General features: G+C 35.9%; 1 protein-coding gene across 5 annotated transcripts in view; it reads right to left on the reverse strand.

Moving 5' to 3' along the window:
* AKT3 (AKT serine/threonine kinase 3) overlaps positions 1 to 17936 on the reverse strand; it is a 282206-nt gene that overhangs the window by 99996 nt on the left and 164274 nt on the right. For all 5 annotated transcript variants that reach the window (XR_011467308.1, XM_070385355.1, XM_070385356.1 and 2 more), the window contains 2 exons: positions 12165 to 12276; positions 6360 to 6504 (listed from right to left, as the gene is read on the reverse strand). Coding sequence is in view for 4 of the 5 variants with exons in the window: in XM_070385356.1 (XP_070241457.1) it covers positions 6360 to 6504; positions 12165 to 12276 (257 nt within the window). In the remaining variant the exon portion in view is untranslated. The remainder of the gene's footprint in view (positions 1 to 6359; positions 6505 to 12164; positions 12277 to 17936) is intronic.

The raw sequence follows: 17936 nt of genomic DNA on the forward strand, positions 1-17936 counted from the left end.
TCATTAAAACAGTAGGGTGCTGTCACAAAAACAGAAACACAGATCAATGGAACTGGATAAAAAGTCCAGCGATAAAGCCATGTACCTATGGTCATTTAATCTATTATAAAGGAGGCAAGACTATACAATGGAGAAAAGACAGTCTCTTCAGTAAGTGGTGCCAGGAAAACCAGACAGCTACAGGTAAAACAACAAAATTAGAATATTCACTAAAACTATACACAACAATATAGTCAAAATAGATTAAAGACCTAAATGTAAGACTGCATACTATAAAACTCTAGGGAGGAAAACAGGCAGAACATTCTCTGACATAAATCACAGCAATCAAATGGTGGTTTTTGATCCACGTCTTGTAACTAAGCCATATGTTACGTTATTGCTCAAAGCTTCATCTGAATAGTACCTTCTCTCACTTTATATCTAAAAATACTGGAAAATGATACTGTGTTCCATTATTAAATACTAAATATCATATAAACTGAAACTGAATTCTGGGGATAAAGATTAGAAAAGAATTTATAAACTGCTTTATGACATTTTCACCTGAAAAGCAATATACATTAATGAAACAGTACTACCTTCTTTAAGGACTGTAATTCTGAGGGACAAGGAGGTTAAAAGAGGGATGACAGCTTTAACACTAAATTTCACAGCTTCTGTCAGTTTGTCAATCTTTTTTAAAAGAAGAATTCACATGGAAATTTACGTGTCTAACAAAGCATTCTATATGATTAAATCAGAAACATTTATCATATCTCTTTTTTAGGGTTTTTTTTTTTTTTTAATTCTTAGCTTTTTTTAAAATTTCTTTGTAATTGGAGGATAATTGCTTTACAATAATGTGTTGGTCTCTGCCAGACATCAACATGAATCAGTCGTGGGTATGCATATGTCCCCTCCCTCCTGCAACTCCCTCCCCGCTCCTACCCCTACAGGTTGTCATAGAGCACCTGATTTGAGCTCCCTGCATCGTACAGCACATTTCCACTGGTTATCTAATTTTGCATATGGTAATGTATACGTTTCCACGCTACCCTCTCAATTCATCCCACCCTCTCCTTCCCCCGCTATGTCCACAAGTCTGTTCTCTATGCCTGCGTCTCTACTACTGCCCTGCCAATAGCTCATCATACCATGTTTCTAGATTCCATGTATATGTGTTAATATACAAAATCTGTTTTTCTCTTTCTGACTTACCTCACTCTGTATAATAGACTCTAGGTTCATCCACCTCATTAGGACTGATTCAAATGTGTTCCTTTTTACGGCTGAAAAATATTCCATTGTATATATGTACCACAACTTCTGTATCTACTCATCTCTCAAAGATATCTAGGTTGTATCAGATCCAGTTTGATAAAACTTTAGAAAAATTAAGAAGTATCCATGATAGCAAATGCTCATCTTCAGTGCAGCATACACAGTGATTATCTATTCTTTGCAAATAAAATGCAACTTATTTTCCTTTTTTGGATAGTGTTAAGGGCAAAGATACAATAAGATTTTATTTAAAATTAAGAGCATGACATACTATTTACAACAGCAAAAATATGGAAGAAATCTAAGTGTCCATCAACACATGAATGGATATATATGTGGTATGTATTAATATCTGGTCTTCCCAGGTAGCTCAATGGTAAAGAATCTGCCTCCCAACACAGGACACACCAGAGACATGGGTTTGATCTCTGGGTCAGGAGGATCCCCTGGAGTAGGAAATGGCAACCCATTCCAGTATTCCTGCTTGGAAAATCCAATGGACAGAGGAGCCTAGCAGGCTATACAATCCATGAGGTCGCAAAAGAGTTGGACACAATTTAGCAAGTAAAACAACAAATGTGTGTTTATGTATATATGTGTATATGTACATATGTGTGTACATATGTACATACATATATATGTACACGTATATATGTGTATATGTATACACACACACACACATACATACAACTAAATATTACTCAGCCATAGAAAAGAATGAAATAAAGCTATTTGCAGCAACATGAATGGACCTAGAGAAGTGAAGTGAAGTAATTCAGATAGAGAAAGACAATAAATATCATTTATATGTGGAAATTTAAAAACCAGTACAAACGAATTCTTTACAGACAGAAAACAAACTATGGTTACCAAAGGGGAAACCAACACAATATTGTAAATCAACTAACATAATTTTGTATATCAACTATACTCCAATTAAAAAAAAATTTTAATAGCTGAAACTTTTATAAAAATACTTCAATAAAAAAATTTTTAATAAGAGCATTAGATAATCCATAGAAAAGTAATCTTCCAAAACCCAAACCTAAGAATTTATTAGGAAATATTTTTACAGAATTATACTCTTTCCTGTACATAATCTCTGTAACATATCAGTGTGGCTGTTTTAGGCTAAAAGACTCATGTTTTAGCAAGTTTGGCCCAAAAGATCAATTCCATATACATTTACAATGTAAGAGATACACCAAATAAGGTCCCAGGAGTGAAAAGAAGTCTTTCAAGAAGTAAACCTCTCTGCCCACATCTCTCCTCCATTCCTCTAGTGCGTTTTCCCCAAGGTAAGGGGAAGCACTAATCTTATCAAGTCAATTTCTACAACACAGCTCCTCCCTCTAGGCAGGAAGTGAGAAATGACTTGATTTCAGGTCTATTCTTTTCTTTCTCTCCTTCTCTGTATGCTAGTGATTGCTATGAGTTATGGTAGTCGGACATTAAATAATAAAATTCCAAGAACTGGAATCAGACATAATGGGAATATAGGAGGTACTAATTATACTTTAGTACTGCAGTCCATAGGGTCGCAAAGAGTCACAGACTACTCAGTGACTGAACTGAACTGAATTATACTTTACTGATTATACTTCCTAGGTCATGAGATGATAACCAACTATGTCCAGAGAAGTCTATACTGATCACTTAAAAACTAACCAAAAATTGTATTTCCATTTGGCTATTAATTCTTTTACTGTGGCCCTTTACATACATAACAGGGTCCAGATAGTGGCAGCTTGGCAGACCAAGGTTAGACATTTCTGAGTTTTCTAATTAAATTCCTTTGAAACATCATCTTTTAATTTAAACAAAGATCAGCACTTGAATCTGGTTGCAAGGCTATTGCCTCTTCTCTCTACCACCATTATCTTTCCTTTCCCTCTGCAAGAGTTTCAATCAGAAGAGCAGATACTATGGCAATACTCTACCACTAAGGAAAATAACCATCTGTCTGACCCAAACAAGAGGGAACAGTCAGGACAATTCTCAGCATAGCTATCATTATCAGTAGCTATTCTCTTCCTCCTAGTATCCACCTGTCAAAAAGTGAACAAAGAAAATGTATTCCGTAAATTATGAGAAGGATATTCTTATCACAGAATATTTGGGTTTACAACCTAAAATTAAAAATAATCTGAATGTACACAAGTCTTCTTATAAGTAACACTCACAAAGGATACACAGTTGCCTCTTGACCAAACCAGTTGCCAAACCAAACAGTTGCCAAATCAGTATGGGTTTGGGCTGCATGGGCCCACTGATTTGTGGATTTTTTTCAATCGATTTTTTTTTTGATCCACTATTGATTGAATCCTCAGATGCACCACCACAGACAGATACAAAGCAACTGTGGATATGGAGGTACTGCTGCTTCAGAGGAACCACAGACTGAGAAGAACCCAGACACAGAGGGTCAACTATAAATTAAAGGCAGATTCTTAACTGTACAGAGGGTGGGCTCACCAAGCCTCTGTGTTGTCCAAGTGTCAACTGTAGTTTTAGAGTCATTTATCCTAAGGAAGTGATAGTAATATTTCACCCTTTTGAACCAAGTTATTAGGATTGTTCTAGCACAGGTAGTTAGTGGTACAAATGTTCTTTTCTGTACTCTGTTATTTCAAACTATTCTATATCATTTCATTTTAAATGAAGTATTAAAATTACAAGGAAATAAGATACAGGCCAAACAAGAAGATGGACCCCATTCCAAAATTCAAAATAATACTTCTATCAGTTTTTCATTTTGGAGACTTAGTTTCAACAAGAAAATTCTAAGAGACTCTGTTTCAAAAATATGTGAATGTTTAATTATCCTTATGTGGATAAAGTAAAATACTATCTAATACTAGCTAATAGCATTTAGTATATAAACAATTTACATATACTCCCAACTATATTTTTAATCCTCACAACTCTATGAGGTAAATACCACTGTTACATCCCTTTTATAGATGAAGAAACTAAAGGACAGAAGAATTAAGAAACTTCCCCCACAATAATACACATGGCAGATCCAGGACTTGAACACAAGCAGTAGGACAACAAAAGTTTCCCTTTCCACCAGTATTCTATAATATTGAAACTCGACTGATTTTTCCAAAAGTGCTCTAATACAAAATGAAATTAACTAATATCTAACCACTGTGTAAAAGCAACAATACAACATACTATTTCAAGAAACAAAGTACAAAATGAGAGGCTGTCTATATAATCTTCTTTCTAATATAGCTTGATTATGTTATAACAATATAGAGGTTGCAGAAGCTCAAGATATGTGAATCAATAAAAAGCAGACTGCACACTGAAGTTGCATAGTGTGTAAAGTCACTACATACTTGAACAAGATATTTAACTTCTCTAAATATCAGATGACTCAAGTGTGAAATGGAATAGTAACAGTGCCTATCCTTGTATGATTCCTAAAAGGATCAAATGAGATAATACATACGGAAGTACAGCTCAGAGCCTAGCATGAAATAAGCATATAATAAATGCTTACAAGTGATAACTAGTAAAAGTGAGAAACCCTAAGACAATCGACACTGGTAACTGAAAACAGGAAAATGTATTATGCTTAAAAAATCATTTACAACCAGCCTTAACAGAAAAAGTAGTATTTTCCATTCTTTTCCATTCTTGTATCATTCAAAATGTTTGCCTCTCTTCATTCAAAGTTCTATAAATTTCCCCTTTCATTTCCAAAATTTTTACACCACTAACAGTATTTCTAGTTAAGAGTGTTATAAAAGTCCCAATTTCAACCTCTAGCTATTTAGACAACATCTTATTATTAATCTTTGTTACTAAGAAATTATACAGCTGATATAGTTTGCTATTGAATGAAGTAGTTTATTACTCAAAAGATGAGAATAATCAGGATATGACTTTAAATTTATGAGCACAGTCAAATTTCAAATTAATTGTGTACATGTGAACATACATGAGCAAAAGAACTTTCTCTCTGAGAAGGAGGTAAAGCTAGACTGTGTTTTTCTCTTGGCAATAACTAAGGAACAAGGGCACAGGGTAGATAAGGAGACTCAAAAGAAAAGAGGGATACAGGTCAGCTAACAAGTAGAGGATAAGTCTTCAAGGAAGTTACACAGGGTTCTCAGACATTTGGTTAAGATCAAGCATAGAATGTAATTCTAATTAGAAGAGAAATTTCAGATAAGGAAAGGGTAATTAACTAAATCTAAATTGTAATTGCAAAGCCTACCTTCACATCTTTAGCACATAGGAAAAAGAGATTTGAACTCAGGCAGACTAACACCAAAGAGTTCTTAACCACTGTGCCAATACAAAATTACATGGATAATTATCCTAAGAATTAGCATTTTTCAACCTGAAGATTAATTTAAAATCTAATATAATAAATATATTCTAACATAAAAAAATGGCATGTTCATCTATTTTGAACACTTATACCCTTAATCTTAAAATACCCCTTTTTGCATAGGAAGATGCTTTTCAATATTCTATAGTAATGAAAGACACAATTTACAATTCCCTTAGATACATACATTGGTGTTTATTATTCTAGAGCACTGAGGGTAGGAAAAGTCTCTTTCCCTCACTGGCTTAGAAGCAGCCATTAAAATAAAAAGCTATAATTTCCAAGATTGCTCACTTTTCTGCTGATATTAGTAAGGCTGGGGCACCAAGCAGGAAGTTCACAGAGCCATTCAAGCTTCTGCTTTCAGGAGAACACAGAATGCCAAATGGAAAAAGACCAAATCATTAGGGAAAACATTTTATTTCCAAGTTTCTAAAATAGTATTAAAAACAGTAAGGGAAAAATGCAAATTATAAAGTAGTATGATGGCACATCAGTTACCGCATCCTAACAAGCCCTTTCAGCATTCAGTGCTAATTGCTGAAACACTGAAATAAAGTGATGTTTCAATTATGTGGTTTTAAACAATGACAGGTTTAAGATCCACCTGATTAAAATCCATTCACACCAACGAAATGGCATATCATAAGATAACTGGCTAACGATTTCTGCAAATGGCAATTGTTGACATCTTTCTTCCACACACATAAATGTTGTGCTGAAGAGGGGAATAAATGTTCTTTTCTACCTTTCTTTTATGATGGGTTGTAGAAGCATCCATCTCTTCCTCTCCTATATTATCAATTTGTGAAGTTGGACTACAATTCATTCTCTCTTCTTCTTGCCTCTGGAGTCTGTCTGCTACAGCCTGGATAGCTTCTGTCCATTCTTCCCTATAGAAACAAGAAAAAAATTCCCATTAATAAAGAATTGTAAATGATGCAAATATTTCTCTTCTATAAAGTATAAAGTCAACACAAAGTCTATTTCAAAATAGTGCATATCCCCCACCATAACTCGAAGATGAATTTGATCCTAGAAGTATTTTACATTACAGGCCTAAAGTTTTTATCAATACTAGCATTTATTTGGAGCTAAAAAGAAGAAGAAGAAGAGGAGGAGGAGGAGATGATGATTGTAAGAAAACAGTAAAAATTATTTAAAAGTATGATTAAATCTTAATTATCTGTACACATCTGTAAGTCCATCACTGACATACTCAGTTTCTCTATTAAGGTCCAATAGAGGGAGGTGATATAATTATGGCTGATGTGTGTTGTTGGACAGCAGAAACCAACACAACATTGTAAAGCAATTTTCCCCCAATTAAAATAAATTTTTAAAAAAGTTCGAAAAACTTTTCAAAGGCAAAATCTATTCCCAGATCATAGGTAAGTTTCTTTTAAAAAAACTGATAGGCAGTTTGTAGCTTAAATAATAGGATATCAGAGCAGTAATATGAGGCTTTTACTTTTGACAGTTGTGCTATCAGATAAAGGATCATGCACTTCCATATACAATTTGTATAAAATCAGTCTGTAGATTTCATAAGACAAACTTTGCTAGAATTCTAAGTGGAACTACATTAAATCTATAGATCAATCTGGAGGAAACTGGTACCTTAATAAATTAAGTCTTCTAATCCATGAACATGGTATAGCTCTCCATTTATTTAGATCTTTAATTATCCAATGCAGTGTTTGTAAATTTCTGTGAAAATGTCTTGCAAACCACAAACTAAATTTATTTCTAAGTATTTTTTTATGCTACTGTGGAGGTTTAAGTTTTTTTTTTTCAAATTTTTTGGTTAGTATTTGGAAATATAATTGCTTTTGGTATGATGACCATATGTTCTATAGCCTTAATAAATTCATTTACTAGTTCTAATAGCTTTTATTTTTTTGGATATTCCACACATGCAACCACATGGTCCATAAAGGAGAGTAATTTACTTCCTCCTTTTCAGTGTGTTTCCCTTTTATTTCTTTGCCCTGTAATGGTCTAGAGCAGACCATCAGTACAATATTAGATAAAAGTGGTGAGAGCAGACATTCTTATTTTGTTCCAGATCTTAAGGGAGAAAGTATCAAGTCTTTTACCTCTGAATATTATATAAAGTTGTAGTTTGTTTGTAGATACACTTAATCAAATTGATTAAGTTCCCTTCCATTCCTAACCAGTTGAGTATATGAAGTTCCCTTCCATTCCTAACCAGTTTGTTAAGTTCCCTTCCATTCCTAACCAGTTTGTTATGAAACAGTGTTGGGAGTTTTTCAAACACTTTTTCTGCACCTGTTGAAATGACCATGTCATTTCTCTTTTCTAATATAGTGAATTTAGTTGGATGATTTTCAGATTTAATACAACTGAATTATATGATAAATTCCATGTAGTCATAACATATGACCTTTTTTACATATTTTCTTGAATCCGGTTTCTCAAAATTTTGTTAAGAAATTTTGCATTCACTATAGTAACAAGTATACTGGGCTATAGTTCTTTCTTCTTTTTTTGATCAATATTTTTATTGAAGTACAGCTGATTTACAATACTAATTATTACCATACAGCCAAGTTGATTCAGTTTTTTATATATATATACACATACATATATATATTTATATATACACATTCTTTTTAATATATTCTTTTCCATCATAGTTTATCATAGGATATTGAACCCACTTCTCTACGTTGTACAGCAAGGCCATTATATATATAAAAGCTGGCATCTGCTACCCCCAACCTCCCACTCTATCCCTTCCCCAACTTCGTCCCCCTTGGAAACCAACAGGCTGTTCTCCATGTTCACGATTGTGTATGTGTTTCACAGACAGGTTCATTTGCGTCATATTTTAAGTTTCACACGTAAGTGATATCATACAATATTTGTCTCTTTCTGACTTACTTCACTTAGTATGACAATCTCCAGTTATACCCATGTTGCTGCAAATGGCATTATTTCGTTCTTTTTCATGGGTAAGTTATATTCCATTGCAAAACCGCACCACATCTTCTTTATGCATTTGTGTGTCAATGGACATTTAGTTGTTTCTGTTTTAGCTACTTTGAATAGAGCTCTTATGAACATAGAGGTGTATGTATCTTTTTGAATTATAGTTTTGTATCTATATATGCCCAGGAGTGAGATTGCTATATCATATGCTAATTCTATTTTTAGACTTCTGAGGAATCTCCATACTGTTTTCCACAGTGGCTGCAACAACTTACATTCCTACTAATAGTAGAAGAGGGCTCCCTTTTCTCCACACCCTCTCCAGCATTTGTTATTTGTACACTTTTAATGATAGCCGTTCTGACTTGGGGGAGGTAACTCACTGTAGTTTTGATTTGTTATTTCTCTAGTGATACGGAGCATCTTCTCAAGTGCCTATTGGTCATCTGTATTTCTTCTTTGGAGAAACGTCTCTTTATGTCTTCTGCTCATTTTTTAATTGCACAGTTGTTTCTTTGTTGTTGAGTTATATGAGTTGTTTCTATATTTTGGAAATTAAGCTCTTATTGATTATATTGTTTGCAAATATTTTCTACCTGGCCTGGACTTTGGTTTCTTAGAAAGGTTTTGTTTTTGTTACTTTGTTTTTAACTGATTCAATTTCAATTACTGGTAACTGGTCTGTTCATATACTCCTTTCTAGTTGGTTTAGTCTTAGCAGATTGCACATTTCTATTAATTTCTGGGTTATTCATTTTACTGGTGTAAAATTGTTCATAGTATCTCTTATGATCCTTTCTTTTACTGTGGATTTGGTTGTAATGTCTCCCCTTTCATTTCAAATTTTATTTTGGCCTTTTCTCTTTTTTTCTTGATGAGTCTGTCTAAAGGATTTTCAATTTTGTTTACCTTTTCAAGGAACCAGCTTTTAGTTTCATTGATATTTTCTAGTTTTTTTTTTTTTTTTTGCCTCTAATTTATTCATTTATACTCCAGTCTTTATTGTCTCTTTCTACTAACTTCAGGTTCTGTTCATTCCTTATTCTTCTATTCCTAGTTTTCTAAAAAGTACTGTGATATTATTGGAAGAACGGCAAACTAGATATTTTAAAGCATTAAGATATGGCTTAAGTCCAGCTTTGCCGACATAAATGGCAAAATCAATCACTGTTTCCGTGGGATGTTACAATCCACTAAGAATAACATTTCCAAAGACTATGTACTGACATGGGAAAAGTTCCATTCATTCAGCCAGTCAACAAACATTGTGTCAGATCTTCAACTACATGCTAAAGATAAAATAATGAGCAAGGAAGATATGATACTTGCTAGTCAAGAACGTTATAATCAAGAGAGAAAAAGGCAATCAAAGATTACAGTGGAGACAAGCTTGATACAGAGAATACAAGGAGATACGTAAGCATGCAGCAGGGAGTCCTACCCCATCTATAAGAATAAGAGAAGGTTTTGTAGGAAATGTAACATTTTAAGCCCAGATCTGAAAGGTACAAGGTAATGGGCTCAACCATGGTTATGAGTAGAGATATAAGAAAACTGAGGATCCAACATATAGCAATGCATAGGGAAGACAGGGGTATGTGGGAAGGGAGGGCATATCAAATTTTATGTATATCAAAGACCTTTACACATCTGCACTGGGTCAGAGGGAAAGTATATTGAAGAAAATATTATCAGACCCTAAGTCTGGTTATCGAATTAAAATTCTGAGTAATTTTTCATTCTTTTCTATATTTCCAAAAGTAATCAATCATACTTTATTACTTACCATTTATTGACAAAAAAGTGTTACTAAAATAATATACTTCACCACATTTGAGAAAGAGTTTTTTGTTTTAAATTTTAAACAAGTCTCTTAGGACCTAATTTGTTCACTGGAAAAATAAGGCTAATAACATTTAACTTCACAAAGTTCCTGATTTGGGTCAAATACGGTAACGTGTAGAAAAATTATTTTGTGGTTCTTGGACTTAACTCAGTATCAGAGTCACCAGATAAAAGAATATTAAGATAGAATTCAAGTATAGTAGATCAGGAGGATGACATGCAGCCCTGATGTTGGTGTGCTAATTACTAATATCCCTCTCTTTACCAATGATGACATTTAATACCAATCACACCTGATGTTTTTCCCTTACTGAGTGTAGCCCCAATCTCAGAATCCTTCTCAGCATAACATTCTGGGAAGCCACTTGCATAATGGCACGCTATTTGAAACCTTTTGCCATCACCAGCCCTAGAATTCCAAATATAGCCATAATCAATTACATAATTTTTAAAATGTAGTTTGGTGACCTCTTTAACTTATATTTTAAGTGTGCGGTCTTCTGTTTAAAAGTATATCTTACAGCATTTCTATAGGTTTTGATTTAATATCTTTGTAAGCCTGTCATTTATTCATTATACCAGAAACAGAATAATTAAAGGAATACAGACTGTGTGGATCACAATAAACTGTGGAAAATTCTGAAAGAGATGGGAATACCAGACCACCTGACCTGCCTCTTGAGAAACCTGTATGCAGGTCAGGAAGCAACAGTTAGAACTGGACATGGAACAACAGACTGATTCCAAATAGGAAAAGGAGTACGTCAAGGCTGTATATTGCCACCCTGCTTATTTAACTTATATGCAGAGTACATCATGAGAAATGCTGGGCTGGAAGAAGCACAAGCTGGAATCAAGATGCCAGGAGAAATATCAATAACCTCAGATATGCAGATGACACCACCCTCATGGCAGAAAGTGAAGAAGAACTAAAGAGCCTCTTGATGAAAGTGAAAGAGGAGAGTGAAAAAGTTGGCTTAAAGCTCAACATTCAGAAAACTAAGATCATGACATCTGGTCATCACTTCATGTCAAATAGATGGGAAATAGTGGCTGACTTTATTTTTTTGGGCTCCAAAATCACTGCAGATGGTGATTGCACCCATGAAATTAAAAGATGCTTACTCCTTGGAAGGAAAGTTATGACCAACCTAGATAGCATATTCAAAAGCAGAGACATTACTTTGTCAACAAAGGTCCATCTAGTCAAGGCTATGGTTTTTCCAATAGTCATGTACGGATGTGAGAGTTGGACTATAAAGAAAGCTGAGCACTGAAGAATTGATGCTTTTGAACTGTGGTGTTGGAAAAGACTCTTGAGAGTCACCTGGACTGCAAGGAGATCCAACCAGTCCATCCTAAAGGAGATCAGTCCTGGGTGTTCACTGGAAGGACTGATGTTGAAGCTGAAACTCCAATACTTTGGTCACCTGATATGAAGAGCTGACTCATTTGAGAAGACCCTGATCCTGAGAAAGATTGAGGGCAGGAGGAGAAGGGGACGACAGAGGATGAGATGGTTGGATGGCATCACCGACTCAATGGACATGAATTTGGGTAAACTCCGGGAGTTGGTGATGGACAGGGAGGCCTGGCGTGCTGTGGTTTATGAGGTCGCAAAGAGCTGGACACGACTGAGCAACTGAACTGAACTGCATTTTACCAATATATTTACAAGTGGTCAAGTCAGATACGCATACATCTTTAGACTGACTGCTGCTGTTTCACAAAATAGAAAAAATGAGTTTCTTACCTTTCCTCTGGAGTATCTACGTGAAATGTTCTCTCTATAACAGTGGTCCACTGGAGACATCTGATAATAAATGTGTTTGGCTTTGGTCGTTCTGTTTTCATTAACTGGCATTCTAGAAATAAAATAAAATGTCTCTTTGAATAATCTTATATTTAAACAAGTAAATAGTTGAGAACTACAGAGTTCCATTCTAAACAAACCACTGCAACTTCACAGATTTCTATGGTCTCACTCAAGGTTGTTCAAAACCTGACTTCAGTATTCCTTTCTAATCCTTTGCCCATTCTGGTCACATACCCAGCTAAATTGGACTATTAAACTCTCCCACTACTTATTTAACTTATATGCATCATGAGAAACGCTGGGCTGGAAGAAGCACAAGCTGATTGCCGGGAGAAATATCAATAACCTCAGATATGCAGATGACACCACCCTTATGGCAGAAAGTGAAGAGGAACTAAAACACCTCTTGATGAAAGTGAAAGAGGAGAGTAAAAAAGTTGGCTTCAAGCTCAACATTCAGAAAACTATGATCATGGCATCTGGTCCCATCACTTCATGGGAAATAGATGCAAAAACAGTGGAAACAGTGTCAGACTTTATTTTGGGGGGCTCCAAAATCACTGCAGATGGTGATTGCAGCCATGAAATTAAAAGACACTTACTCCTTGGAAGGAAAGTTATGACCAACCTAGATAGCATATTCAAAAGCAGAGACATTACTTTGCCAACAAAGGTTCGTCTAGTCAAGGCTATGGTTTTTCCTATGGTCAAGTATGGATGTGAGAGTTGGACTGTGAAGAAAGCTGAGCGCCAAAGAATTGATGCTTTTGAACTGTGGTGTTGGAGAAGACTCTTGAGAGTCCCTTGGACTGCAAGGAGATCCAACCAGTCCATTCTGAAGGAGAATGATGTTAAAGCTGAAACTCCAGTACTTTGGCCACCTCATGCTAAGAGTTGACTCATTGGAAAAGACTCTGATGCTGGGAGGGATTGGGGGCAGGAGGAAAAGGGGACGACAGAGGATGAGATGGCTGGATGGCATCACCGACTCGATGGACCTGAGTCTGAGTGAACTCCGGGAGTTGGTGATGGACAGGGAGGCCTGGCGTGCTGCAATTCATGGGGTCACAAAGAGTCGGACACAACTGAGCAACTGAACTGAACTGAACTGAAACTCTCCCTAAATACATCTTGCTCTTTCCTGTATCTACACCATTGTTCCAGCTAATACTATTATTCAGAATGTTTCCTATTTATTTTACCCTTAGGCATATCCAATTGTCAAAAGAATACTTGTTCTAAGGTATCAAATTACACTCCTTCCATGAAGCCTTTTATAAAAACCTAGTCTAGACTGACCATTTCCCAGCCTATATTCTTATAACATTATCACTACATTCCCCACCCTATATTCTCATTACTTATTATTGTAGCTCTCATTTTCACTTAGCATAGAGTATCTAATATTATAATTTTTAAGACAATGTCCTTATGCCTACCTAGATTATAAGCCTTTGACAGTAAGTACCCCCTAAAACTCTAGAGTCATCTAGGGTCAGTCAGTCAAAGAGTGGTAACTTCTGTCAAGGATTATCTATGAAGACTTCAAAGAAAAGGAGCATAGCGTAGTGGCTAAAAGCATGGATTTTTAAAACTACAGAGCCTGGATATGATCTTTTTTTCCTACCATTAACTCTGCAACTTTAGACAAGTTCATTAATTTGTCTGGTCTTTAAGTATTAAATGGGTAAACAATAAGAGTACCTACATCATAAAAGTGATGTGGGGATTAATAATGAAAATGTTGGTTGCTCAGTCATGTCCGATTCTTTGCAACCCCATGGATTATAACCCACCAGGCTCCTCTATCTATGGAATTCTTCAGTTAACAATACTGGAGTGGGTAGCCATTCCCTTCTCCAGGGGATCTTCTCCAGGGGATCTTCCCAAGACCCGGGTTTGACCCAGGGATCAAACCCAGGTCTCCTGCATTGGCAGATTGGTTCTTTACCGTCTGAGCCATTAGGGGATTAATAATGAGTACATATAACAGTGTAGTGTATGACACATACTAAGTTTTCAATAAATGTTAGCTGATATTATTACATATACACCTGAACTTCTCTGGTGACTCATATAGTAAAGAGTCTGTCTGCAATGAAGAACACCCAGGTTCGATCCCTGGGTCGGGAAGATCCCCTAATGGTTACCCACTCAAGAATTCTGCCTAGAGAATCCCATTGACAGAGAAGTCCGGTGGGCTACCATCTGGTATTGGACAACACAAGTGAATAGGTTAGGGTTGTCCACTGACATTTTCCTCTTAAAAGAAACTAATTTACCTCTAGTTGACAAACTCAACAGTGTTTTCTCAGTGCGTATCTGTTTTGTGCTAGTTTCATCATTAGCAACTATCAACTACATGGGTCTTTATAGGATGAAGTCATTAATCACACTGGACCAATTCTTCACCTTTCACACTAAAAGAGATAATTCATCAAGGGTCTCTGCTTTTTTTTTGTCCTCTTTTCTAACAAGTTTTTATGGTCTCAGCCAAATTTCTTTCCATCTTGGATCTCTATTTTATGATACACATGCCTAACTATACAATGGTTATTTCTAGCTGGTTGAATTATTGGAACCACACCTAAAACCCAACCTACTATCTTTCCCTCTAAATCTGTTCTTAGACCTGGCTTTCCTAACTTTTTCCATCATTCAAACTGAAAACACAGGTGACTTTCCTTTTTGATACTGGGAGCATATACCATTACTTTTCCATTGATGCAACTGTACTTCAGGTTCTCACCACCCAATGCTAAACCTCCCCAGGTGCCATAAAACTGGATCTTCCTACTTAGAGATGTGGAAAGGTCAGATAATTTACTTAAATATAGAAACTGTATTCTGAGAGACATCTGAACTCAATCAAAATTAAACTCCTGATTTCTCCCACTCTTGCTCCCCTTGCCAACCTCCTAACTGTAGCTTTCTCTATCTCAGATGATGGCACCTCCAGCCTTTCAGCTGCTCAAGTCAAAAACCTTGGGATCATCTTTAAGTCCCTTCTTCTCTCACATCTCACTCTGGAAATCCTGTTGACTCCGCTTTCAAGATTTATTAGTATCACTTCACACTTCCTCCACTATCTTGGAACAAGCCATCATTGTCTCTGACATGAATATTCCCCAAACCCTAGAACAGTTCTCCTCTGCCCCTCTCTGCAGAGACCTACAGTCAGAAACCTTAAAATGAACAACTGCAAAAAAAAAAAAAAAAGCAATGTTTCCAATTCACTGACAACAGAAGACAAAGGCCTTTAGATGATCAGCAAGGGTCCTACACAATCTGGACCTCCAACCCGTCCCACCGAAGTTTCTCACCTCTTCCCCTAGTACTGTCTTTCAGGTCACTCTGCCAACTACCCTGCCACCCTGCACTTCCTCCACAATGCACTGCAGTCTCTGCCTTTAGGGTTTTTCATCTAGTCGTGCCTCTGCTGGGTATTCTTCCCCTCACACAACCCCCTAGCTAACTCCCTCATTTCCTGAAGCCTGCCTCAACCATGATGTTCAATGCTGAAATCTGTATCCTTTTCCCAGGACTCTCCAACCCCTCTCACCTGCTCTACTTTTTATTTCTCATAGCATGTTTCCATCTTTGTTCCTATGAGATGACTTATTTTTTATTTACTGTTTGTTTCTTCAACTAGAATGTAAGCTCTAATAACATATTCCTAGTACCTAGAACTGTGCCTAACATATAGCAGACACTCAGTAAATATTTTCCAAGTGAGTGAATTCTGACAGTAATAATCAACAAGAAGGTAATTTCGATGACACAGGAAAGAGGAGAGAATTTCTGGTGCAACTTCCTTATATACTCAAGAAGGGAAAGGATTCACTGAACAAGTACGGGACTGGCTGTAGTCAGGAGTACACAGAATTTAGTGATGGAGAAGATTGGGTAAAGGAGTCCAAATGCAGTTAGGGGTATAGATGAAAGTAGGAACTAGTAGAGATTATCTGCTCATTGCTTCCATTTTTTCCAATGAATCAGGATGTAAAGCCATCCTTAAGAATTAGGTTGGATGAGGATGCACTGGGGCTTTGAGAAAAGAGAAGATATATAACAGCCTTCTAGAAGCAGACAGACAGGTAAATAAATACCCATGACTGCTAAATGGCATTAAGGGTCCAATGGAACTTAATGGGGCTTCCCAGGTGGCGCTAGTGGTAAAGAACCCACCTGGCAATGCAGGAGATGTGGCTTCCATTTCTTGGTCAGGAAGATCTCTTGGAATTTAAAGTATCACCGGGGATCATATTTTTCCCCAGATATATTCAGCTACATGGGTACAGATGGGGAACACAGAGGATCGGATTTAAGCAAAGCCATAATTTAACTAAGTAAGTTTGAGAATGCAGGAAAGTGAAACAGAATACAGGATGCAAGACAAAGGAATGGTTGCAATTATCAACTAAGGAACTAAAAGGAGGGAAGTGAGAACTTGGTGGTGTGGAAAATAATAAAAAGGTAGCAGAAACGACAGATCATAACATCTATTATCTCACAGTTAAATAATTAATAACAATATTAAATACTTTCTGAAATATGAATGTTAAAATATCAGTGTGCTAATTTACTTGTCTGAAATACAAAAGTTTTAAAACACCAAAGATATCATACAATTTATAACAATAAAGAACCACACAATTTCGCCCAACTTACTCTGCCTATAAGGTACAGACTCAATTTGATTCTCTTTGCTCCTTCCTCTTTCCTTCTTCATAAAATTTCTTTCATTCTTCCAGCCAATGATTTACTGTACTATCTTAGAGATGTTTAAGTAATGTTAAATTGATGTTCCAGTTAGACGGATTGAATAAAAGTTAGGAATTGTGTGCACAACTCTTCCTCAAGCATCTACAACAGTGTCAGCACATAAGGGTACACAGTAAATGCCTGATGATTGAGTAATTGACTAACTGGCTTTCAATGTAAAGAATGCAGAACAGATTCTTAAAAAGAGGGACAGTCCTGATGGAAAACTCAAGAGTGAACCAAGGAGTAAAGGGAGAGAGGAAGAACAGAAAAGAAAAGAAAGAATGTCCAATCTAAAGGCTACCTGTTTCCGTTTCTGTTATGTTTTCCATTGTAGTGATGTCAAGGTAACTAAGATAATGGACCTGAAAACTAGAATGCCAGACTCAAATCCAGGCTCATCACCCACGATCAGCAGTGCTATCCTAGGCAAAGTACATTATTTCTCTCAGTCCCAAGGTTTTCTACCTTTAAAAGCACTATGAGGAATTAAACTTAAGAGGAAGCATATTTTCAACACTACACCTAAATGAAGTTTAAATGCTACAATCTAAAGAACTTTTTAAGGCTATATATGTAAACGCTATTTAAAATACTACGTATGACATTCTAAGTGGTTATCAATTACTGCAATTTATGAAAAGGATAATAGAAGTGATTAAACACCATTCCCAAGTAGACTAGTAAAAAATAATTGTTTAGGAAAGACTGAAACATTTGTATTTACGTATAAGATGGTTTTGGAAAAATATTAAAATAATAATATAATGACATAAGTAGTTATACACAAGTTGTTTTGGCTAAATATGCTAAGTATTTATGAACTCAACAATATATATGAAATGCCAATTATGGGCCAATCACTATGCAAGATTCTGGGCACAGTAAGAATAATGAGTAAGAAACTCTACAAGCTTACAGCACATACCAAGCTCTATTTTTAAT

Source organism: Bos mutus, chromosome 16 (assembly GCF_027580195.1).
Source record: "Bos mutus isolate GX-2022 chromosome 16, NWIPB_WYAK_1.1, whole genome shotgun sequence".
Taxonomy (NCBI): Eukaryota; Metazoa; Chordata; class Mammalia; order Artiodactyla; family Bovidae; genus Bos; species Bos mutus.